Raw genomic sequence first — 25,895 nt, forward strand, 5'->3', positions numbered from 1 at the left:
CATTATGGAATGAAAAACTAAACACTGGACCATGATATTGGTTTCAAGCATATCACTACGGCACTTTCTCTACATCTCCCCTGGTCGTTAGTGCGCAGCTATCGGTTGAACAGCAGGACCATAAAAACAGCACGCAGGGGGCGGTACAATTTGACAGCCTGGGGAGTTAACAATTGACAGTTTAGATAGGGATTCCACGTGTTGTAACCAATTGTGTATCCCCTCAGAATCTTGTATCACCTGGCACAGTGCGCATGCGTAATAGGAGCTCGGCCGACAGGCACAGCTGATTTTTTTCTGCTCCTAGTCCATCGCAGTCCGGTCGGGTACACGCGGAGCCCGTGGGTGAATCGGAAAAGCACGTCGAGTTCGGGTCGGAATGTGAACTTTTTCGTGGTTTGCGGTTCGGGTCAAAAAAAATCATTTTCGGCTCTGAATTTGAACCACCTGAAACGTTTTCTGTCCTTTAAGCATAGTCTGTAACCCTTTCCCAAATAACGTATTAGACAGTAAATGTACCAGTATTTCCAGCATTAAAGCAGGAGGCGATTAGGGAGGAGTCAGCTGACTATGCAGTGTTGTTATGACTTGTTTGATTCGTCGCAAGATCTTTGCTTGTAAAACCTGTCATTATGTTTTTGTAAACGACAGCCACAAAACTCTGCGAAAGCACAGGTGTAGCTCCCTTTCAACTGGTTACACGAAAGGAATAGACATGTATTTTATATTAATGTAAGTAGAGATCGTTAATGTTACAATGTTAAAATATATTCAGACCACTAGAAAAAGTTACCACGCTGTGCAGCCTATTGTATAAACTCAATCCGCGGAGAATGGTAGAGATGTCTATGTGTGAATATGAGAGCGTGAGAGTCACTCCACGCAGGCAGTAGGTAAATTACAAACACTTGCGGGTTCGAGTCGGGTTGCAGGTCATATTAAACGGGTTGGGTCGGGTTGCGGGTTCGGGTCGGAGGATGGAGTCCAGCTGGAGTAGTACAATTAATGGGAAACAACACATTTTTTAAATGATGCGGTCACATTTATATTCCTGCGCACGCCCAAATTTACTAACATCCTGAATCCGAGTTTTCGACAGGACGTCATACTTCCTTTGTGATGTATAATCAGCTGTGGTTTGGTTTAATTAAAAATGTTTTTGACTTGTTCTTTGATACGCAGGTTATCACAAGGATACAATATATTACTGTGTGCATTAGAGTTAGGGTACTTTAGAGTTCGGGTACTTTAGTATCGTGTGCTTGTTAAACTTTTGCTAATTTTATTTTTTAATGCACAAATACAATACATTTAAAAAACTGAGATCTCAGGAATAAAATAATGATCTTCCTTCAGCAACCTGTGGAGTTTTGTCTTGATTAAAAACGAGTCATGTAGTTTTTTTTTTTTGTTTTGTTTTAAATATTACTTGCAGCTAAAAACAATCTATGTACTGTATTGGTAGTCTAAGGAATATAGTTTATTAACTATGCGACCTATCTGTCAATTGTGGTGGTTCGAAAAGTTCTGAGCCTAATATAGAAGGAACCACCAGAGACCATTTCTGTTATGTCCATGTTGAGTATACTCAAACAGCCAAGTCACAATATTCTAGATAACTGCCTTATTTATGTTGTTCAACTCCAAGGCTGTATTATTTCGTATCCCCTAAGCAATGAGTCAGAGAAGCTCTCAGAAGCATGCAATTCACACAGTATCTTTTGTTTTAACCCCAGAAACTCATAAACATGTTTTGAATGATGATACATCTATTTACAAAATTATAACAGGATAGACAGTTAATGGGATCAGAGGGCTGTCTAGCTCAGAAAGCCAATCTCACACTATTTTGGTAACATGATAATGAGATAGCTAGCTAGACACTGTTAATATACTGGTAACACATGTACACTATAGAAAATGTGTCTTTCCAGGGTTATTCTCTGTTCTCTTGTAGAGAGCACTTTACATGGACAAAGTCATTTCTGAAGTAGTATGTATAGTAATTGTATTATTTCTTAAGGTACTGAATTACAGCTGAGCCTTGTAGAGCGAATAAAGTAATTCAGGTATTAACTGAGATAGCTGAGAAAAGGTCCCCTAAACTCCCAGATGTCAACAGCAGTTGGTAAATAAGAGCAGGTGTGCTTTGTTTGGAACTGTAAATATGTCTGTTAGTAAAATAAAGGTTGATTTTTATAAAGTATGTGTATGCCACAGACTAAGGGCCTGTTCACACGAGGATTGTGTTTTTTCTACTCGGTATGGCTCAGTTAATTTGGAGAGCAGCTATTCAATTTAGTATTCCATACATTTTTTTTTGTCAGTATCCTAATATACATACATTTGTTAGTATAACACATTCAAAAGTAATGTGATCGTGAACAGGCATGCAATTGTTAATTACAATTTTTAATAAAAAAATGAATTTGCAATTGTTTTTGATGAAATATATCTACCTCACTTCTCAATTCTCAATGAAGGTTCATAGCTATGATTGCCTTGACAGTGGTTCTCAACCCTGGTCCTGGGGGCCCACTGTCCTGCTGGTTTTTGTTCCAACCGAGCTCTCAATTACTTAATTGACACCTTAATTGAACTAATAATTTGCTTAATTTGACTTTTTAAATTGATTAGCTTACAAAATGTTGGAGAATTAAAGTTCCTCATATAATTTTATATTTAACTTGAAATCTACAACTCTTTAAAATAAGCGAATAAAAGCTCTTATTAGTTCCATTAAGGGTTCAATTAAGTAATTGAGAGCTCGACTGGAACAAAAACCACCAGGACAGTGGGTCCCCAGGACCAGGGCTGAGAACCACTGGCCTAGGCCACACAAAAAGTACAGTTAACATATTTAATTTTCATTTTTCTTTACTCTTTCATACTACACAATTTCATGCCTGTTCGATTTCAAATTAATTTTTTATTAACATTATTAACAATTGCATGCCTGTTCATGATCATATTCCTTTTTGAACATTTTATAGCAATAAATGCATGGATATTATGATAATCACTAAAAATATAGGGGATACTGAATTGGATAGTTGAATTGGATAGCGTCTCTCCAAATGAACTGAACCATACTGAGTAAACAAAAAAAAACATTCCACAGTTGCCTCACATTCCAGCTTCTACCGCTGTCTGGAATTCGCAACTTGGTTAACACACCACCCGTTCTCGGTTGTCTTCTGGCTTGCCACTGTTTACTTTCCCTGGACTTCCCTGTATGCCCTGAATAAACTGACCACAGTTTTTCCATAAAACTTTAGTTTATCAGGAATTACAACTTTTTAATTAACTTTCTTATACTCATGAACCGCTAACCCCTCCATTAGTTTTAGTCACTCCTTGTCCCGCCTCCCACCCCAGCTGATTGGGTGCTTCTAACATTTTCCCACTGAGGCATTAACAATACATAGTTTTTTCTTAAACAGACAGTACTACATTTCAACCTATTACATTCCTCCTAGGTTTAATTATGCCGAACCCTCCACATAAACCTAGCAAAACAATAAAGAGGTACACTGTCAATGACTTTAGTAGTTACCTACTTTAGTCAGTCACGTTACACTTATGCGTTACATTACGTAATCTTCATGTTATCTCTGAGATAACCTTTCTTTACAGCTTCGGTCTCCTATGAAGTGCTTGGAAATCCTCCCTTTGCGCTGGTAGTTGTACTTGTTGTATACCCCCTGGTTCTATGGGCTCCTCGTCCAAGCCCTCACTCTCTGTATCAGAGTCTCCACGCAAGTCTCTTACTAGAGTAGGAGCTAGCCATAGGCAAATCTTTCCTCGGATGGGTTTGGTCAAGGCGCTTTACCTTATTTATCTCCTTCAAAGTGGGGAAAGGACAGGGTTTCATCTGATCTCTGTGAACTACTCACTACTTTCCTCCTGTTTCTGGCCTGACAGTGTACACTGGGAGTTCAGGGTTATTCTGGTGAATCACAACATGTGGGGTGGCCTCCCATTTGTCCTGAATTTTACTGCATCCTCAGGGCTTGTGGTTATGTATGAATACGCTATCACCGGGGCGAATCAGAGACTCTTTGTACTTCCTGTCATAAGTCATCTTTCTGCCTTGGGATGCTTTCTCAGCAGGTTCACGAACTACCTCACAAGCTAGTTTAAGACGATGATGATATTCTTGCACACAGTCTTCCAAATTGGAAACATCATTGTAACCTGTTCCTTCTTCAGCCTGAAGATCTAGTGGAAGCCTTGAACCCCACCTAAACAACAAATAGAATGGTGGATGAAGTGTGCACATGGCTGTTGTAGGCCATCACCAACTGTTTTTTCCACTTCCTTTTCTTTCAGAGTGTATTGTGCATTGTTTTGTTGTTCCTTTCACAGGTGCCGTTGCCTTGGGGATGATAGGGCATGGTTCTGCTTTTAGAGATCTCATAGATTTTGCACAGTTCTCTTATTACATTTGCCTCAAAACTTTGGCCTTGATCTGAGTGAAGGCATACTGCACATCCATAATAAGAAAACCAATTTTTAGTCAGTGCCTGAGCTGTTGTCCTAGTCATTTGCTTGTGTGTGGGATCAGCACAAGTGGACCGGGTAAACATGTCTGTAAGGGCTAAAACATTCACGTAACCATCAGTGGTTGGCTCTAAAATTGTGTAGTCCACTGTAAGGACTTCTGGTGGTGAAGTAACATTCGTACAGGTCGTTGGTACTCTATTCCTAGAGAATAAATCTCTAGCCAAGGCACATCTTTTACATCTTTGTACCCACTGCTGCACATCTAGGGCCATTCCAACCCAATAGTAACCTGTTCTAGGGCCTCCAATGTCCAATTCTTGCTAAAATTACCACCATGGTTGTGGAGGGATTCCAACACACCTTTCTACAGAACACTGGGCACAACTAGCTGCATGATTTCCTCACCATCTATGGGGTGGATCTATACATCACTCCTTGTTATAGCTTTAGCCTTACCCACTGTTTGCACATTTTCATCTGGGTATTCTCCTCCCGGCTTGGCCTTTTGGTGTTTCAGTCTGTTATAAAAGAAATCTGTTCAAAAATATTTAGTTCAGTTAGATCCAGTAGCACAGTTGTCTAAAAACAGTTCAGTTCACACGGATAGTACAGGAAAAAGTTTTCTGTTCTTTCTTTTGGTTTCAGGAAAATGTTTACTATTAACTAAAAAAACGAATTTGCAATGTATTTCTTGTATGTCTCGTTTCGGATTATGTTATGTTCAAAGTAATTACAGTTGGTTCATCAAATGCAAAAAATAAAAAATAAAATCACGTTAAACCAACATATCCACAGTCTGATTGGGTGCTTCTAACATTTGCTTATAACATTTTCCTGCCAAGGGAGAAATAATAAATCATTTTTCTTATACAGACAGTACTACATTTCAATCTATTACATTATGTTTAAAAATGTGTTGTTTGTTTTAAAACAGCTTTACGGCATAAACAGATTAGCCTACTTTTTATCACTTATAAAAGTTTACCATAGTAAAAACATAGCAAAGTGTAATGAAGCAGAGTAAAAACATGCTAAAGCATAGGTTAGCATCATGAAGAACAGTAAGGTATGGTCAACTATGATAAATGTATAGTACAGCCATGGGTAAAGCATTGTAAAACTGCAATAATACCATGAAAATATACCATATACTTTTATATAGGATTTCAACATCACAATAAGGGGAGCAGTATAAAAGGCTTCTAAAGCACAGTCGTTTGATGCACTACAAAACTACATTATTTCAGCAATTCCGAAAGAGACTGCTGTAATAAAGATTGTTGTGGACACTGGCTTGTGCAGACCTGCTCTTGAGATCTTTCTTTTTTACTTTGTTTGCTGCCCTTACAAAAATGCAAGTTTGCAATATTGTGTGTGTATATACCGGTACTATCCTAGGAAATATGTCAAATGAATGTTTTTAAAATTGTAATTTGCTCTGTTAACAAAATTGAGGAAAGCTGTGCTAAAAAGATTTCCATTTTCTTGACCTAAAATGGCAAACAGCATGGGTGTGTGTGTGTGTGCATGTTCTTTGAATAACCACTAGTGATTACTTCAGATAAGTTTTTTTTTTTTTTTTTTTTTGACAAAAACTTTATTTTTGCTTAATTACAGTATTGACAGAAATAGTGGATAAATAATACAAATGTCGACCACTTCAGCAGCATTAAACATAAACTAATACAACTATTAAAAATGCAAACTGTCATCCATCATGTAGTGGGGTATAGCATCAAATATAGCATAAGAGCATTCAAAACAAACCGCAAAACCAGAGTGGAATTATTCCTCCTTTATAATAGGAAACAGATTGTACCATGTTTAAGAGGGGAGTAAAAACGAAAATGGTTTGTTTGCAAATAATCACATAAAGTGTTACATTTTATTTTGGGGTTTAAAATATTAAAATTAGATCGGCATATAAATGTAATAGTAATGCGGGAGCTGTACTTCAAACGTAAGTTCCTTACTTTTGATGTCTGTTTCAACCCTGCCCCCCCCTCTTGCTGTCAGTGTAAGATTCCAATAGCTAGCTGTTGAAGGATGCGGTGAAGATGGCGATGAATGTGGAGAATAGAGGTGTTTATTTCCAAAATAATTACATAAATTATACCTCTCAGCCTACTAACTATAGGAGTAACAATCACTTTGTTCACAGGTTAACAGGTAAGTTAAAAATGTAAGATGCTGTAATAACTGCAAAAAGTCTAGCTATGATTGATGCACTCTGCAAAACATTTTTAACTATCGCCGGTGTGATGATCAGTGTCATTATAACGTGCATTTTGGTGAACGGTAGTGTAGTTTAACAGTATTTTTCTAAATTTGAGCAGGTGCAGAAAAAAACAGATTGGGAACCGCAAGGGTGATTTTGAAATTGAAATGAATCATTTCAGAGAAATACTGTATAATTGTTTGCTGGCGTTACCTAATCGACCTTCATCATACGGTCGATTTTGGGTGGGCTGTACCGACTCCCGTTTTAAAACGAAATATAAATGTAGTGTACTGTAAATCAAGACAGGTGTCTGGGTGCTTGGCGACCCGGCTTCAGTGTTGCAGCAGTTTACAAATGTACAGGTGTCTAGTTTGGAGAGATGTCCAGACCTATGCTGTGTACTACGCGTGTTAAATCTGTGTATGATATGACGTACTGTCCTACTGACAAATGTGTTTGAACTAAGCGTTTAGTTTGAACGTGATAAAATAATATGATACAAAAATAAAGCCCACACAAATTAATTTAATAATAACTAGTGTAATAATAATAATGATAAGAAGAATTATCGGTAAAACAAACCTCTGATGATCAAGTGACCTATAATTATTACATCAATATAGGGCAACTAACCCCATGCGTTTGTTGTATGCAGTATTTAAATACAGCACTCTGCCTGTTATTATGTTCAGAAGTTCAAGTGCTGGACAGAACAGACAATTTAGTATCTCGTTGAATTAGTCACCGATTAATCCTTTTTGTGAAACAGTAAGATTTAGAAACTCAGTAGTTAGCATTTTGAGTACTTAAATAATGGCTTGACACACGCATATAAAATGCATGTAACATCCATAGCATGTAGTGTGAAAAGCTGCATTTTCCTGTTGCAAGTAAGTTATGAATAGATTCAATAAAATCCATCCAGGATGTGGCTTCTCTGCAGATTTACAGTACACCCCCAAAATCCCAATTAAAAAGGTGGAAATCACAAAGCAATGGTCAGGTATCCCACCAGAACAACTAGCACTCCTTGCAGATGCTAAAATAAGATCACCACTAGTAGAATGTACAATTAAGAAGGCACCTAGACTTCAAAAGGTGCTAACTGCTATGTTCAGAAGCAGATAGAATAGCAATTCTGAGCTGGTAATAAGCCTGAGTATTACATTACTCCAAGAGGAAATTGCATTATTTTCTGCACCACTACAGAAGGGTTTTAAAACCAAATAGGATTAATGGATTTATCCCTGTTGCCATTTTCCCAGCTTACCAACAGCTATATAACATTTGGGTGACAGACAATGGTAATACAGTAGTAGTGTTTATGTACAGAGGCAAAGTTGGTTTTAATTGCTCATACACACTTATCTCTGGTATTGGTCCTGCAGTATTTATTATTATTATTATTATTATTATTATTATTATTATTATTATTATTATTATTATTATTATTATTTCTTAGCAGTATCATGCATTGCTTTTTTCTTCTGTTATATTATGTAATTATGGAGTTCTGTTTCCTAATTTTTCCGCATTAATCATGTACCTGGCAAACTGCATGAATAATAAGATGCTTTCAGTTTCAGTTTAGAACGGAACAGACAAACTGTGTTATTAACCTGTATGGGTTGCATATACATTGCCTTAATTTCATGAAACATTGCTTGAACATTTGTAATTAGAATATAGGTCAATCAATGTACACAAACCTTTTTATATCTTCAGAATTTCACCTTTACCACAGACATGCTCAGACATAAGTGTATTCCTTGCGAACAGAAAAAATATCTTTAAGCTCAAAATATATATAAAGCCACATTTTATTTGATTATTGGTGTATGGGTTATATAGATAGATAGATAGATAGATATTACACATTAATATTTGACTGGTATGCATCTTATCTAATCAGCCACATCCAGCCTATTAAATTGGTTTGTAAACACTCAATAGTGCTCTGTGATGTACCTCAAGACTCAATTTTAGGGCCTTTGCTATTCAGCATACATGCTGCTGCCACTGGGTACAGTTAACTCATCTGTCTTTTCCCTCTGAGACGGATACTACAATCTGTGCTATCACAATGCCTGTGCGAAATTTCAATCTTGAACTGTGACATGCTTTTGGTAGGCTTACAACTCTGTCCAGCACTGAATGTTACTGTAGCCCCCTTGTTCCTGTACCAAAGGCATGCAGCTTGTTCAAAATATAGCACTCTATCTAAAATACTCCAGTCTTAAAACTTTTGCATTGGTTGCCAGTTGATTTTAGAATTGATTTTGATTTAGCCTAGAAGGCACTGTCTATCCTTGGACCTCCTTACTGCACCTGCTATAGTAATGCTCATTGTCTTTGGAATTCTATCTCAGAGTATTAGAGATGCAGATTTTGTGAATGGGGTTAAATCTCATTTTGAGCACTCTGTGATTTTTTCCAAGTCAGTCCAGAATACCTTTGATTATAACATCTTTCCTGACATGGATAGTACCAGTACTGTTGACAGCATATGGTTGCTTTGCATCATACATAGGCTATACCCAACAAATAAGGATCAAGGCCAAAAACATCTCTAGAGAGCCTGTGATGCAACCGTAACCTTGGGATAGCTTTATGTAGGTTTTTGCAGGACTTATTTTTGGAACTATTCTCCAATGGCCAAATGATTGGTTGCAATAACCATTTTATACATGCACGATAATGCCATGCAAAAATGAAATGGGTATGCTATTTCACATTACAACAAGCTTGTGGAATAAAATAAATAGAGACAGGAAACTGCTGAGTAGTTTGTCTTGAAAATATTCATAAAATGGCTGCTCTGTGTCTATTTTCTTGTAACCCAGATAATTTCTGTAAATTGGATTTCATTCCGCATTGAACTATGTATAATTGAGACCTAAAGAAATTAACTCTTTTAGGAAACCGTAATAACAGTGTACATTATAATGTGCACAGGCTCCCTAGGGGCTATAGTCCCTGGCTTTGTATTCAGTCGTTGATTTAATTTGGATTAGCCCTCTAAGATAATATTGTCTGCACCAGCAAGTGCATGGCTTGCAGGTACTATGACAGATAAAGACAGTGCAATACAGTTGCATTTAGAGCTACTTAGAAATTCAAATTATTTTGTCTCCGAAGCGTAACATTAATGGAACTTGTATTATCCATTGCAACACAGGTTCTGCACAACATATTTTATACTTTATCATTTTACATTTCTCAGATTGTTAAAAACATGAATACTTTGCCATAATTGTAAACTGTAAGCTGAGTTGGTTTTGAAATACAAAAATACAAATATTTTTTACAAGTGTCTTTTAGAATTTATGTGCTTTGACAAAATAACTGTACAGTGCTGACAATGGTGTTCTTGTTTGCGTGTGCTACAGTGCTACAGTATATACATTTGAATATTTAACATAATGGCACTCTTGGTACTAGCCATGCATATAGAGCCCATATACCTGTAAACCTGACCATTTGTGGGTAATGGAAATTCTTCATCACTCTCAGTATGATGGGACATATTTCCTGTATTATGTTCAGAGAATCTTAAACTGAAAGGCAACATTCAGTCATAATTAGACTCAACTTAATTGCACATGCCGTAGAGCATGTAGATCACTGCTGGGCAATAGTAAGCTTGATAAGCAGGGGGCTGTCAACCCCTTAATACTTCTGTTTGTCATTTGTATTCAATACACTTGAGTGATGCCCTTTTAGGGCAAACATCTTTTTGTCAAAGATGTTTCTCAAGCAGCATTTGCAAAATCACCTGAGACATATAACACCTTACTTTTGACAGATATGATGCATGTAGTTTTGAGGTTGTAAGAGCTGAAGCCTTTGTACCATTCAGGGCAGCACCATCCCTGTGTGATCTTTACTCCAGCCAGGAGTGTCAACTGGAAATGTGACAGTCAGAGGTGACTGTTCTATTAGTAACACTGGTGGATCTCTAGCGGCTTGATTAGAGGACCTTCCTCAGAAGCAGGGTGAAATTCAGACCGGCCTTTACCTATACAGAGGTCCGGTTCTGTCTCAGTGTGATGGGTGTATTATTGCAGCATTACAAAATGAGTCTGCTGTATGATGGAAGAGGTATTTATGGAAAGTGAGATAGGATTAACTGATCTGATCGTTTGCATGACTGTTGCATTTCAAGAAGTCCCAAGAGGGTTGGAGCTATTATTGTGAGCAGCAGGCACATACATAATGCATTTGGTTGTTTGTGGCTGTTTTGTAGAACTAAAGCATGCTGCACTTGGAGAACCTCCTGTATCCACAATGGCTTGGATTAATAGCATCCTGTCAATCTGCTTTACAGCTGATGCTACAAAAGCTCAAGGTGTTAACAAGACGAAGTTCTCTTTTATGGTCTAAAATGCTGAAGAAATGTTATCATGAGTGCAGATGATTTGTATCTGTGGGTTTGTACTGTACATGCAGGGCTTGGCTGGAGAATAAAGTGTGGATGGCGAACTTTACCCACTCTGGGGATGGCTGCATACTGTCCATACATACAGTATATGCGTATGTTTGTAAGATGAGACATATGCAATGCAAATACTGTCTGGCCACTTTATAAGGAGATGTATCTAATATCAGGTTGGCTCCTGTTTGCTGGAAGGTGTTTCGACAGATCCTAATACAGTCAGTCATTAATAATATTAATCCTCTCTGCCTTTTCCCTCTGTCCATCACCAGCTGTTTGCGGACAGATTTATTTTATATTATTTTCTTGGAGATGCCTGCCAACATGACTTTCTTTACGACGTGCACCCATCATCATGCCTCTCGAATGCAAAACAATTGTGCAGCTCACACAGCTTTACAGAGCTGCGTGGATCACATGTCACATCACATGATCAACCTAATTTGCATATCTAATTCAGGGCTATACCAAATCCAATCAGATCCTAATAAAGTGGCCAGACAGTGCTGGTATTTCTAATAGAATCTAGGGATATAAAAAGGTACTTTTCTGTCTTTTCTTTCAGGTCCTGATCCCAAAGTGAAACCTCTAACGAATATGTGCCAGCAACAACCATTTCGACCCATGGCTCCTTTCCAGCCTGACCCTCTCCGATTCCCCCCTCTGTCCCCAGGGCCACTTTCCCAGATACCCCCTCACCCTCTGCCACAACCCCCCAGCCCCAAATCCTTGCCACCCCCCCAGGAAGAGGAGACACAGGCTGAGGGTGACCAGGACTCTGCACTGGAGGACCTCTGTAGACCCCTGTACTGCAAGCTGTGCAACGTCACCCTGAACTCTGCACAGCAAGCACAAGCTCATTACCAGGTACTGCAAGGAAAGAGTAAGGAAAGCACTAAATAATAAGTCAAGAGATAATAATGAGACTGAAAGGGGGTACTTCCAAAAACTTAAAACTTTTTTCAGGCCAATAATATATTATTATTATTATTTATTATTATTATTATTATTATTATTATTATATTTTTTAAATTTGGAATTGCCAATTATTTTTCTGATTTTCTCCCCAATTTGAAATGCCCAATTATTTTTTATTTCAACCTGGCCCACCGCTGCCACCCCTCGGGCGAGACGAAGACGGACACACGCATCCTCCGAAACTTGTGCCGTCAGCCGTCCGCTTCTTTTCACTCTGTAGTTTTTTTAACAGAAGATCCAATAACTAAAAACACTGTTGTGCATAATAGTTAAACAAAAAGGCCCAACTTAGAACACTTATTGAAAAAGAAATACAAAGGGACATCTGCATCAGATGTCCCTTAACATTGTAATAATAATAAAAACTATATTTTAACAGAAGTAATTTCTATCTGAATTATGGTTATTTATTACTGTTAAAATGTTATGTCCAAAAGCAAAGCAAAACATTTGAATTAATCTCACAAATCCTGACTAATTTAACTATTGTATTAAATTCAGCTTCTTTTTAATTAATTTTGCCATATAATACAAACACAATATGTTTTGAAAGGTACATCGGTAGATTTAATAGATTTAAAACACACACAAAAAAAGTTTTGCCTTCATTTTTAAATCAAGAAAATATGAATTCAATATGCCTACTTTTGATTTGGCTAGTCCAACGCAAATGTAGAGGCCTAAAGTGTGTACCTAGCAACGTGCTAATCTACCGTACTGGCACTAAAAGAAGCACACTCTCATACACTCAAGGTTTTAATACAAACCGGCAACAGGAGACTTCAAACTGGGTTCTAATTTGATGCATCGATTCACCAATATGTAACCGAAGCTCAGAAAATTTAAGGACAGATGATCAATAATCGATGCATCGATTAATTGTTGCACCCCAAATTTTTAGGGTAAAAATCATACTAAGAAGCTCCGGAATATCTATGCTGGCAGTCAGCAGCCGCCCCCGCTCAGAGTTCCAGAGGTGGTGGAGCCCCCTGTCCATCAGCTCCCTCTCCCAGCAACAGCACCAATGACTCAGGTAAGGGCAGCTCTCTCACTCTGTTTGCATGCTGTCATATAAAAGATTAGTCTGTGCTGCGCTTACATTTGTGCAAAAATACGCTAACTGTGATGAGACTTTAGCATTCTTTAGCATAAGCTTTTTTATAGCATCAGAAACTGGGGATATATAGAGGAGGTGATTATGTATCAAGATGTAACAGGGACTAAAGTCTTTCAAATCAACATTTCCAGAATTGAAGTACTGTACAACAAAACAAACAAACAAAAAAACTAAAGATAGTCAGTACAAATGTGGCATGTGATTATGTTAAGAAAATTCGTTTTCAAATCTTAGTTATCACACTTTAAAGACGTTTTGGTTGAATTACTGGTACTTCCTTTCACATTGCCCCCTTTCTTTCAGTCAGGTTCCTTTAAGACAGGTAGCCGGGTGATTCTAGCTACAGAGAATGATTACTGTAAGCTGTGCGATGCCTCGTTCAGCTCGCCTGCTGTGGCTCAGGCCCATTACCAGGGGAAGAACCACGCCAAACGTCTGCGGCTGGCTGAGGTCCAGCAGAGAAACACTTTCATGTAAGTGCCAACCTCCTCCAGACTACCGTGGAACATGTTTAACGCTTAGGTTAACACTGTAAAGCCCCTATCTGTAAATGATGACTTGAAGGGTAATTCTACAGTACATGCTTAGGTCTGCTTTCTGGAAACAAGAGACAGTGTTTTTAAAGCGTTTTCTCTATTCTTTAATTATATCATGTTAATTTTACAGAATGAATAACATTTGAAATATGTAACTTAATTGGTTGAGTATTCGTTTTTGTTTGTTCAGTGTTTGTCTAGTTGTTTTGTTAAAACCTTTTATTTTGGAATAAACCGGCACAACAGCGCATTCTCTTCATGTCACTCGCAGTGCTGTGTGTTTCTTCCGGGTCTAACTAACATCACGCTCAGGCCAGCTTCCCTCAACCCCACAGAAGAAAATCCAACCAATCTGATTACTTTTCTATTGGAAAAAATTCTGGGCGTAGTGCCACTAAAAAAAAGCTTGTGCTAATCTTTTTTTTTTTCTTTGGTGGTTCTTTTTTGATAAGTCTTACTTAAAAAACAATGAGGATCTTGTATTTTCAGATGGTTTAACCGACAAACCACATTCGCTTAGTTGCTACAACAGGGAACAAAGCAAAAATACGACTTCAATTTGCTTTCCAACCTCTCAAACAGGGCAGCTTCTGTATTTACTTCATAGCTACTTCAGACTCGAAACCTGTCTGCTACAAGGTCTATAACAGTAACACTATCCATTTGTGACCCTGTATTTTACAGAAAAAAATATACATAAGTAAATATTTAATTATGAATAGTTTTATAATAGGGGAAAAGGAGATGGGGTCTAACAAAACTAAGTTATGCCAGTAGTTACGTTTTTAATAAAAAAAAATTTAAAAAATGGATGTTTCAGTGTGTTTGGAGAATTGTATTTGTCTTTAAAATGTAGTTTGTCTCGTAAAAATATATGTATTAAATATATGTATTAAACACTACGTCTGTAATACTTTGTGTGGGTGTATTTTGCAAAGAAAAACATCCATCACTGTGGGTAGGAAAACACCAAGAAATGTATCATTTCTAGGCTTCAGTTACGTATTTTACATTGAGGCGTCATTAAAGCATCTGAAGAGCTATACTTGCAGAATTAACTGGTGGTTATCAGTATTAGAGCAGTCTGTATTTAAAAGAACGCCTTTGTTGGTAATCTTCTGTTCTCCGATGCATTTGTTGTTCTGTCTTTGTAGAAAACAGCTCACTCTCAGTTTTTTTTGTATTTGAGCTGTTATCCATTTACATGCTCGCTCAGCTATCTCATTTGCTGACCTACATAGCCACACGTAAATGCTGGTATATAAAATAAAATATATATATATAAATATATTAAAAATACATAAATAATACAACATGTGCATTGTAAAGCTACATGTTTTAAATGTATGCGCCGTATACACCATCTATTAATTATATTGAAAATATATTTTCTTTCCATATGGGTTATTATTCGAAATTCCCACCCCTACTAAATTTTGAAATGCTAATATAAAGTAAATACATGAATTGACATATGATTCAATGTGGAAGTTAATTTGGATTCATATACTTGGGGTGATGTGGACTCTTCACTCAAGTGGTAAAGTGTGAAGGATCTCTTAATGGTCCTATTAAGAGGAGTGTGTGTATGCTGACTTTTGCATGTATTCGGCATTAACTGTGTGAATGGTGCAAGTTACATTGAGTCACATGCAGTAAAACGTGGCAAATTTAGATACGATTTTTTTTTAGAAGGTAAAGAAAAGAAAAAAGAAGAGGATAGGAGAGAATTATAGATTTGGTGATAACTTAATAGAAAATATTTTTGGTATATGGTTTTATTTTGTTAATTCTGAATGGGCAGGAGTCTTTGTGCTATTGATTTTTGCATCCTTGTCTGTCTTGGAGCGTTTTGACTGCAGGATTTGAAAGTCATGATCGTGGCTTACATTTCTTTTATCACTTGATCTTCCTCGTGCCACAGAGCAGCTGCACTTGCTAGATATAGATCATAATATAGCCAACATCCAGCCTAACCTCTTGTCACCATGCAAGAGTGCAACTGGTCAGCATTGTCAAGACCAACTGTGACTTCATAGTGTATAGCGTATATATATATATATATATATATATATATATATATATATATATATATATATATATATATATATATATATATATATATCATTCATGCTAGCAAGAAGGGCATTGGCATGCAATGTTTTAAGTTTAATCATCCAATTTTGAAGAAGAAACTACTCTGAAATAATAATAATAATAATAATAATAATAATAATAATAATAATATAAACTGCCCCTTCTTGCAACCAAGTTATTTCTTGCTTGTTTTATACAGTTTAAAAATGTTTTATTCCTCTCAAAAAATGAGTTAAAATGTAGACGTTGAAAAAGGCCAGTTTGTCTTGATTTGGTTGTATTAGGACGATGGTAGTTAACGGGGTCTATTTTAATACTTAATACTGCAGAACTTAACTTCTCTCGGTTTTTATTGTATATATTCATAGAAATCGCCCCCTGAAAAGCAGGGCTGAAGAGTGGGAATTCAGATCAATCACTGTTCAGATCATTAAAATAGAATGTGCTGTTAATGGATTTTGGATTTAATTGCAGTGGACTTTAAGGTATTACATTTGTTTTCAAGAAAAAAAACATGGTATTAAGGGATAAAAAGGAATAATTTGGATGTTTCACGACTTGCAGTTCATGCCTCTCGAAACATTTCACATTGAACAGAAACTCACACAGCCTTTGCCCTTTTACGTAAAATAAAACTGCATACCAACTTATAACTGACTGACTTTCAGTGAAAACGTTTTTTGATTGGGTGGAGATGGCTACTTTTGATTTGTTTACTATGGTTTCTTTGATGAATCCTTTATTATTTATTTATTTTCAGTTAAATCGCGGAAGTGCTTACATTGAAGATCAGTGGATGAGGTGTCTCAGGGATGTTTTAAGACTGATACAAACTTAGTATTTTTTTTTTTTCTTTTCAGAGACACATCACAAGCAAACCAAAGGCAACCAAGGAAAGATGGGAACGAGTTTAAAGTAATGAAGACCCGCAGGAATGCGTATGTTCCTCAAAACATCCCAGGTAGAAATTGTAAATGTGATATCTTCATGCATGACCTAAATCCTGACGTAGACCTCCATATGTTTTTGTGTTCTTCGTCCTCGTGCCAGTGAACTTGAGCATAGTTAGGAGTTAAGGAGGTGTCTTCCTAAAGGACTGTTTGTCCTCATAATCAATTTAAGCTAAGTATACGTACATCATTAAATTGTGTTTCTTCTGAGAACAAGAATCGATATAGAAGCCCATATCAGTAAAAGATGCAACATCAGTAGCATAAAAAAACAGACAGAAAACTATTTCTGCAAAAAACATGTTTTTGTTTAACTCTTCAGTTGCAGCTAGATATTGAATAAGCTGAAATGACAGCCTTTCTTGCTATATGTTATATAACTTAAACATGTATTATTAAAAAAAATACATATATATATATATAAATAAATATATTTTAACCTGTGTAGAAAAAGATACCCAACAGTCTGGCAGTAACTGCTGTTGGGGCTCTTGGTGTCTGAGTGGTTCAGTATTGTGTAATACCTAACTTGGGTAACATTATGCTGTCTGCTGTTAGCCCTGTGAGACAGCCTGCTGTTTTCTGATGAATATCACATGGCTGCTATAACTATCACTGACAGCTGGAGGGGATGTTGCTAGTTTTAGTAACAGCCATAAACGCAACATTTTTGTAAACTTTTGGCAGCCAAACGTTTTGCGACAAGACACTGTCTGTCCTTGTGCTGCAGCAGAGCTGTGATAAAATTTAGATTAATTCCATAAATACTGAGGGCTGCTTTAGCTTGTAAAACCGAGTCACAGTGCCAAGGCTTTGGTGAGTGTAAACTGACCCATCATATTGTGAGACGCAAGTACGTTAGCTGGGTCTCACAGATGCAATGCTCATAATTTGAGATGATACGACCATGTAAAGTAAATTCCACTGAGGGCTGCCGATTCCAATATGGTCTTACGAACAGTGATCATAGCAGGCTGGTTTAGAACATTTTGAACATAATGTTTAAGAAGAGTTAACGCACTGGTTTCTATTTTTTTTTTTTTTTTGCTGTTCCCATCATTTTTTAGGATGTTTGTGATCATTGTGGTTTGTAGTCATTCATTTACTCAAATACTTTTTCTTAATATAAGTTTGCTTTCATCTGAATTCAGGATTGCCTAACACTGATACAAAGCTAGGAGCTAGATCAGCCAACTTCATCAGCCACTTTGGGTTTGGCAATACACTGCACTATATGGTGCTGGCACTTACTGATATCAAGACACTACAATACAATTACAACACAATTACAATAGGATCAGTAATTGTAAACAATATTGATGCAGCGCAAGCCTGAACGTTGCGATCACATTATTTGTGTCTTTTTCATTAGGTCTGATTTATCTTTATTTCATTTGTTATTAGTTTCAACTTGTGCCTGTACTTTAATGATGTGAAGCGTAATATTTTATTCTGGGGTAGTGGAACCTGTACATACATTTTTGGAATCTTTGTATATGTTCTTGAGATGGACATTTTAAATGAGGCTTTATATTTAAAGTAGGATAAAGATATACTTTTGAAGTTGTTTTCAACAATGTCCTTGTTTCTTTTGGATTTTAAATTTGGTGTATTTGCTTGTAATAGAATTCGCTACTTTTGTCGTCATCAGCATTTCTCAGCAGGAACTAAATAGAATTTGCGCTTATGCTGAAGCCTCAAGTACAATGAGTTAGGCATTATACACTATTTCTTTTGAGTAGAGTGTATTGCCCTATACTTATCAATTTGATTCAAAGCTTCCAGAGGCTAGAGATACCGAACATGTTGTTAAAAAGAAAATAACCGTTGGCTTCAGAAATGCATCGGAGACAGTCATAGCAACAAAAAGGCTATTTAGTAAATGGCTTAGGGAATTTGCAAGCTTCAAATAGAGCAATAAAATGTACATATACTTTATATCGTGTGTGTTTGTGTATAACCAAATATACCCTGGCTGTCTTTCTCAAGTGACGACTCCACGGTCAGGACTGTACTGCTCACTCTTTCATGAAGCTGAAATCTTGTGTTGTAATTCCTGCAGGTCCCTACTATAACCCGCGCCCTCGGCAGCGAATCCCGCGGGACTTGGCGATGTGTGTCACGCCCAGTGGCCAGTTCTACTGTTCCATGTGCAACTCTGGGGCCAGCGAGGAGGCGGAGTTCCGGCTGCACCTGGAGAGCAAACATCACAAGAGCAAAGTGTCCGAGCAGCGCTACCGCAGTGAGATGGAGAACCTAGGCTACACATAGAGGGGACTGCAGCTGCACTGACGTGCACTGCTTGTATAGACAAGGATCACTAAAAGAGTCACAGGATATAGGGGCCAAATGGTGCCCTGTCGAGGGACAAGACAAATTATTCTAGTCGACATCTGGAAGTACTTGCTGGCTCGCTACTGTTCTCTGTACAGTAACTGCATGGTGTTGCTGTGTGTGGGGTTTTTTTTTTTTTTTTTTGTACGCACCAGCACCACCTCCTGGTAGGCCATGAATCAAACATGTCCTTCCAGATTTTCTTTTGCAAGCTTATGATTTGTTTTGACCTGAGTCTTAACGATATGATACTATTTGCACCGGAGATAAAGCCTTCTATTTTAATAGACTGCTTCTCTCAAGAAAAATCAAAGCAATCTCTCTTGTCATGTCAGTTTAGCTGCTTCGGGGCCCTTATATAAAGTTGGTCCCCACACCACTCAATTCAGCAGATGTTTAGAAAAAAAAATAGTAAATTGCACTACAGAATTCTACCCAACCAGGTACCCTGCTGTGAGGCAATACAATTAGCTGGCTTTGCTCACATGTATATAAGAGCAGTTCATTATTACATTTGTGGAAAACCTGTTACGTACTAAAATATGTGTGGTGTGTCTGTAACAAAATCTAATCCAGTTATGTCCTTGCAAAGCCATACAGTTCACGCTGCTTCTTCTAAAGGGAACCCACTTTCCCTTGCTTATTGATGAACCGTGGTAAAGTACACAGTATATTATACTTTGTTTTAATTTCTGGCAGGAGAGGTTATTATTTTGGAACATTTATTTGGAACATGACATGGCCATTAATATTAGACTTTTTTAAAATTTGTATTTATTTATTTTTTTAAAGAAAAAGACTTGACACTTTGGGGGAGCTTGGTGGCACAGCAGCTCCTTCCCTGTCCTTGTGCCTTTTCTCTCTGGAGGCCTGGGTTCGGATCCAGCTCAGGTAACAAGGGAAATGCATTTGGTGGTGGTCTCCACCCAGCCCATCATAAATCCACTCCACGATTGGTAGTCTTTGTTTGAGCTTGACCCGGAAGCAAGGTGGATGGGAGGGGAAGCTCTCTTGGAGTCTGCTGGCCTAGCTGTAGCCAGTACCATCATTCAATGGTACTAAAACAAGATTGACACCTTTCAGTTCCTGTGGTCAGTTTATATAGCTTTAGAGGCCAGTCATTGACCTTCAGGTTTTGAAAGGTACAACAGGCAGAGCTATTTGGTAGCTTTACTTTTTTCAAGTTGGTACAGGTATGAAACATCACTTATCTTAATCCGTGTATATCTTAATCAGTGTATTCTTTTTGTTATTCAGATTTGATTTGTATATCATTTTCTGTTTCTTAGGGACTTTTCATGAAACTGCAACACTGTTTTAAGTGTATGTAGTTTGTTCTGTTTGTTATGTATTACTGAAATGTGTATTACACCAGCAGGGGCAGAGTGTTGCAGGAAGGCAGGTTAATGGTAACACTGTGGTGTGCCAGGTATACTAAGATATTAGACTTGTTTCTGTCAGCACTATTGCATTTCAAAAAGTGTCCAGGATTTCATTACTTAAACACGAAAATGATATACAAAGTTAATCCAAACAAAAAGAAAAATGCATTTGTTAAGATTTCTCGATATTTCGTGACTTTAAAGTCTGTTTCAAAGCTCTTTTCAAAATGGCAGCTCTAGTGCACTGGGGTTTGAGCTCAGGGGTGTGTCAAACAGGTAACACAGCAATAACTGTCCATGATGTGGTACGGAACAGAAAAGTCAGAGCACTTGTTATGTTGTTGTTTTTTTTTTAAATGGCTCTTCCAGCAGTGATTTAGAGGACACACCCCTGATCTCAAACCCTAGTGCACTAGAGCTGCCATTTTGAAAAGAGCTTTAAAACAGACTTTAAAGTCATAACTGTAAAAAGTTGTCAGGGTGTTAACAATGAAAATAAAAATTACAGGTACGTTATTTAAACAGGTGTAGCAGCATGCAGGGACGTGTAACACTATATTTTTCAGAACCCCGCTACTTACTCTTTAATGTTCCTCTATTCCTTTTCGGTTCTTTCAGCACTTACTGAAAGTTAACACTGTACAAAAGATCTGTTTCCATTTTTAAGCACTGCATTTTTGATTGCTGTTTTTATTTCTACAGTGTTCTTATTTATGTGTTCTACTTTGTCTACAAGTTAGATATTAGCAGTTTATTTTTTAAATAAGGAATTTAACCTTTTTTCAAATGGCCTGTTGACATGTTTATAATTACTGTAACTGAAGCTTTCACAGCTCAAAACTCTGAAATCATTTAAATGCCTAGTTTCTGCACCCCTTAGCGTTCCTTTGCTATTCCCCACGATTCTTTGTTTGTATGCAGGGTGATTTATAATGTCGGATGTGCTGCTGGGCTACAACCAGGGATCAGTCCTGTGGCTGATACCTGCATGGGGTATTGCATAAGATGCATAATATTAGCAGTATTTGTCTTGAGAGAGGGCTCTGTCTTTGAGATTAGATAGGAATATTGTTTTGTTTTTTCCATGGTGTTCAGCTAACTTTATAATCACCCTGAATATAAATGTAGTTTACTTGAATTTTAGTCAATATGCTGCTAAAGTTTATTTAAGCTATGCATGAATGGAATAGCCTGATCACGTTAAAGTTACTTTGCTCATTTGCATTCTGTGAATATTTTTCTACTTCAAATATGATATTAAAAGGTCTGATTATTTTATTTTTTTTCTTTGGATTTTAAGACTAGCTACTGCACTACATTGCCTGAGTTCGGGGAATATAAGATGTTTGAGTCTTGCGTGTGAAGAGCCACTGTACTTTAAAGAGATGGTATATAATGTTACTATTTGTTTTTGTTTTATTTCTGAAATGTTTGTACTAAAGAGTTTATAGGAATCTGTTTAATGTATTCAGTTGGGAAGTCATCCACATTTAATTTCTTTCCGTTCACTTTTTAAGGGCCCGAGGGAGAGGGAGAGGGAGAGGGAGATGAAATGTCCTATGTGGACCAAAGTGTTTACTTTCTCTCTCATTGGTAAAGGGTTGCAGTTCTAGCAATCTCGCTGTCACTTAGGAAGAATATGTTGAAAGGATTTCAGTGGCTTTAACTATTTGATATAGCGATTGTTATTTCCTTTTCAACTAAACAGCACGTGATTGAGAATGAACTGTGGCATCATACCTGTCTGAGTTCCGCAGTATTTGTCCCCAGCTCTGCTGGCAGAGCTAGGATCAAAGGTACACTACTGGGATGATTACCTGGAAAATCTAAAAGGCAACGTAGGACCTGTTTAAAAAAAAAAGAAAAAAGATTTTACCTTTTCACTTACGGAAATAACACAAACAAGGTCTGCTTGCCTCAATTATAGGAGGCTGTGTGGTCCAGTGGTTAAAGAAAGGGTCTTATAACCAGGAGGTCCCCGGTTCAAATCCCACCTCAGCCACTGGCTCATTGTGTGACCCTGAGCAAGTCACTTGACCTCCTTGTGCTCCGTTTTTCGGGTGAGACGTAATTGTAAGTGACTTTGCAGCAGATGCATTGTTCACACGCCCTAGTCTCTGTAAGTCGCCTTGGATAAAGGCGTCTGCTAAATAAACAAAATAATAATAATAATAATTGAGCAGAGAGTGCTCAACTAGGGAAGGATTTTTTTCGAGTGTAACATTGAACAAGATTGTGATTTAATTTTGTTTTTAATGTATTTATTCATTTAGCTTGTACAAGCTCTCTGTGCATGTACTGACTTGGGGCTTGCCATTAAAAGAGTGCATAAAGAAGGAAAGACCTCCATAACTACAAACCATCAATCTGAAGATATACAGTATAGGGGCCCAATTTAGAAGTAAGGGCGTGTGCAAAGGAAACCATTTCAGCAGTAAGAGAAACAGCAAACAACCTTCTACAAACTAGAACTACTCTCTCCTGCAACTATGTAGTTCCTTGCTAGTTTTATACTGTTTGTCTAATTTTATAATCAAGTATATTTGTAGTGCCACAGTTATTTTGTGCAACTGTTTTTTCGATTCATTCTGCTTTATTTTCACTTTCACATCACTGCACCCTCATTTGCCACACTAAAAGGTATACAAGGTTCTGATTTCCAGACCTATGAGTTACTATAGACAGAACAGTCAGCATTGTGGCCCTCTGCATTTCCTTTTTTCTACCATTAAGGGATTAACACAAATATAACTGTTTTTAATGAATAAATGAGTACATATTTTGCATAATAAGAGAGAACCATCGTGCCTTCAGGAATCACTACATTTCATAAAGTAGCTGCCTTGAGGACAGACTTTTTGAAAACACTTTTTTCCTGCTGAAGGATTTTGCTTTTGAAAACCACTGAATGTCCTGAAAATGCAGCAGCTGTTTATTGCAGAACACACCGTATTGAGCCATGTCCCAGGTACAGTTAAATTGGGTTGACTTCCCTTTTGAGAAAATGTCTTGAATGTATATTTAAAGAAAATCGAATGCCTAAACTGTGTATATATGTTTATCGCCGAAAGTCTTATTCTAACACATTACAGAAATGCACTGTATACGTCAATCATTTATTAAAAAGTGTAATGTTTGTTAAATATTTTTTGTTGTACGTTTTGTTAATTTATCTTTTCCCTCTAATCCCTTTTGCGGTTTTGTTTTCCAGATTTTATTTTCACTTTGAATCGGGTCTATTTTTCTATCCACACAATTACAAAATCACTTCCTGTGTTACAGGCAATAGGACCCTACCAGAAACTGTCAGGGGTGGGGGGCTATTACATGTAACACAACCAGCCCAAGAGAGACAAAAGGAAAAAAAGATCAAAAGCAAATCAACAAAAAGCTATTATTCTAGGGGGTTTAAAACCTTATTTAGAACTCTGTTAAAATAACCTAAACAGGAATGCTGTAATTATTTACAAACCTCAACTTGAAATGCTACCCTTAACCTTAAACTAGCAAACACTATTGTAAATCAGTTTCATGGTGACATCTGGTACCACCTTGAGATTTGAATACCTAACGCATTTACCTGTACAGGTATTTATAATCAAACAATGCAAAAAGGTAAGAAGAATGTTCAAGCATGTAATGCATGCCCTTTTATCATTATTCATTTAACTGATATAAACAGTCTTTGTGGCAGGATTCTTCTACTTGGAGTGGCAAAGCATGTGTGCATATTTCTCTCTGCAATGCATACCCTTGGCATAACTACAAACCACGTCTTCCAAGATTCTTTCTAGGCAGCTCAGTCTGACCACGAAGACTGGGCGTGTGTGATGCCTTTGGGCACAGCTAACTTATGCGGGCAGCTGAAAGTTCAATTTTAAGTTTGGAATGTGTTTTTTTTGGAGAACATATAAGGTAAAAGGGTGTTTTGAATTGTTGGCTTTCTGGCGTTGACTCAAAAGTGCCCTTTCACATTTATTGAAGTCACTGTTTGTGAAGCTATGAGTAAGTCCATGGCAATGAAAATCCCTAGCAATTCAGATACAGTGGAAACATCCCATGCAAATGTATGTCACAGATTTGCATCTTTATCTTGGTGTTGGTTTTCACAAAATCCCATTCTTATAATGAAAGCAGTCTTTAGACCCACCACTGTGTTAAGGTGCCTTGACTAGGAGTTCCAGATCTGCTCTTCAGGTCTAGTGTCCTACCACAGACATGTGTAATGTAGGCTAGATCATCCAATGTATAGTTATATTAGTAAGCTGGCTGATACTTCTATAAAGACAATTTGACTGATCTGATATGTTACATATATCTATGGCAGGTCACCAGAAGTGAAGAGGTCCTAAACTCAAAATCACCTTAACACATGCTTACTGTACCAAAAAACCTGGATTTCATTAGGAGCCCCTCAGAATGATTGCACACATCATAAAAAGGTCTAATACTAAGCGTTTGTAGTTTAATAGCTGCTACAGATTGTTTCATGCATTACAGGTGCATAAAAAAGTGCTGCAGATATCACACAAAATATTTAGTTCCAGGTAAGTGCTTTCGACAACAGCAGTATTTAAAGAAAGAAAATGGTTCCTAGAAGCCTGGTTTGTCTTCCATCCCGTCCAATTTATAGAGGCATCGCAGTAGGACATTCCATTTCAACATCCTATTAGGACAGAACACATTGTCAGGAGAGTCTCATGCCTGTAACAATGTGATTATCTTCGCTTCTCCGAAAGAACTATTAGTCGTTCACAGGAAATGTGTCGGTTTATACCAGCTGGAAGAAACTACAGCTACTGGCAATGCCTCACCCCCACAAGAATTGTTTTTTTGTATTGTATATTCAACTAGAGATACAGAAAGAGCAATTTGGTCTGAGCTGTGTTTGTTTTTATTTATTTTTTCATTTTTGGAGGTTATCCTGTAAAAATCAAACGCCCAGGAAATAATATTATAGTTAGGATCCTCACAGTGCTATGTCCAAATCAACACACCAGTAGACCGTTGCACCAGTTATTTTTATTTTAGAGAGCTATCTATTTCCCTTTTATATTGAACATGTTTTGGAAGTACAGCTCAGATGTAACAGTCTAGTCTACAGGGATGACTTTGCTCTTCTATTTTCTTAGGGATTCCTTTCATGGAAACCTTCCCAGACATTAACAGATTTACCAACTTTACAAATTGCTACATCTCATTAATCAACAGTAAATGAAAGTGTAGCAGGGATGGGAATCAATTCAATCCAGCATTAGTCATGCTGTAGATTATCAGATGGAATCAAATTAGGTTTGAGTTCCAAAGCTTCTTTGAAAAAGTGGTGTTGTAATAAATAT

At 37.3% G+C, this 25,895-nt stretch overlaps 1 protein-coding gene across 1 annotated transcript; it reads left to right on the forward strand.

Annotated features, from left to right (window-relative positions):
- The first annotated feature begins 6,489 nt into the window (after positions 1–6,489).
- On the forward strand, positions 6,490–23,701 carry LOC117423765 (zinc finger matrin-type protein 3-like). The gene is made up of 6 exons (XM_034039906.3): positions 6,490–6,675; positions 11,728–12,029; positions 13,042–13,173; positions 13,561–13,730; positions 16,751–16,851; positions 18,903–23,701. The coding sequence occupies exons 1-6, from the start codon at positions 6,564–6,566 to the stop codon at positions 19,109–19,111; spliced, it is 1,026 nt and encodes a 341-aa protein (XP_033895797.3). The 5' UTR covers positions 6,490–6,563; the 3' UTR covers positions 19,112–23,701.
- The last annotated feature ends 2,194 nt before the right edge of the window (positions 23,702–25,895 follow it).

The sequence above is a fragment of the Acipenser ruthenus genome, chromosome 17, assembly GCF_902713425.1.
Source record: "Acipenser ruthenus chromosome 17, fAciRut3.2 maternal haplotype, whole genome shotgun sequence".
Taxonomy (NCBI): Eukaryota; Metazoa; Chordata; class Actinopteri; order Acipenseriformes; family Acipenseridae; genus Acipenser; species Acipenser ruthenus.

Bases quoted from the DNA above. Each gene is read 5' to 3' on its own strand.
- LOC117423765 (XM_034039906.3), top strand. From the start codon at position 6,564: ATGGCGATGAATGTGGAGAATAGAGGTGTTTATTTCCAAAATAATTAC. The intron at 6,676-11,727 runs GTAAGTTAAAAA...CTTTTCTTTCAG, and splicing joins CTTTGTTCACAGGTTAACAG to GTCCTGATCCCAAAGTGAAA. The intron at 12,030-13,041 runs GTACTGCAAGGA...CCAAATTTTTAG, and splicing joins AAGCACAAGCTCATTACCAG to GGTAAAAATCATACTAAGAA.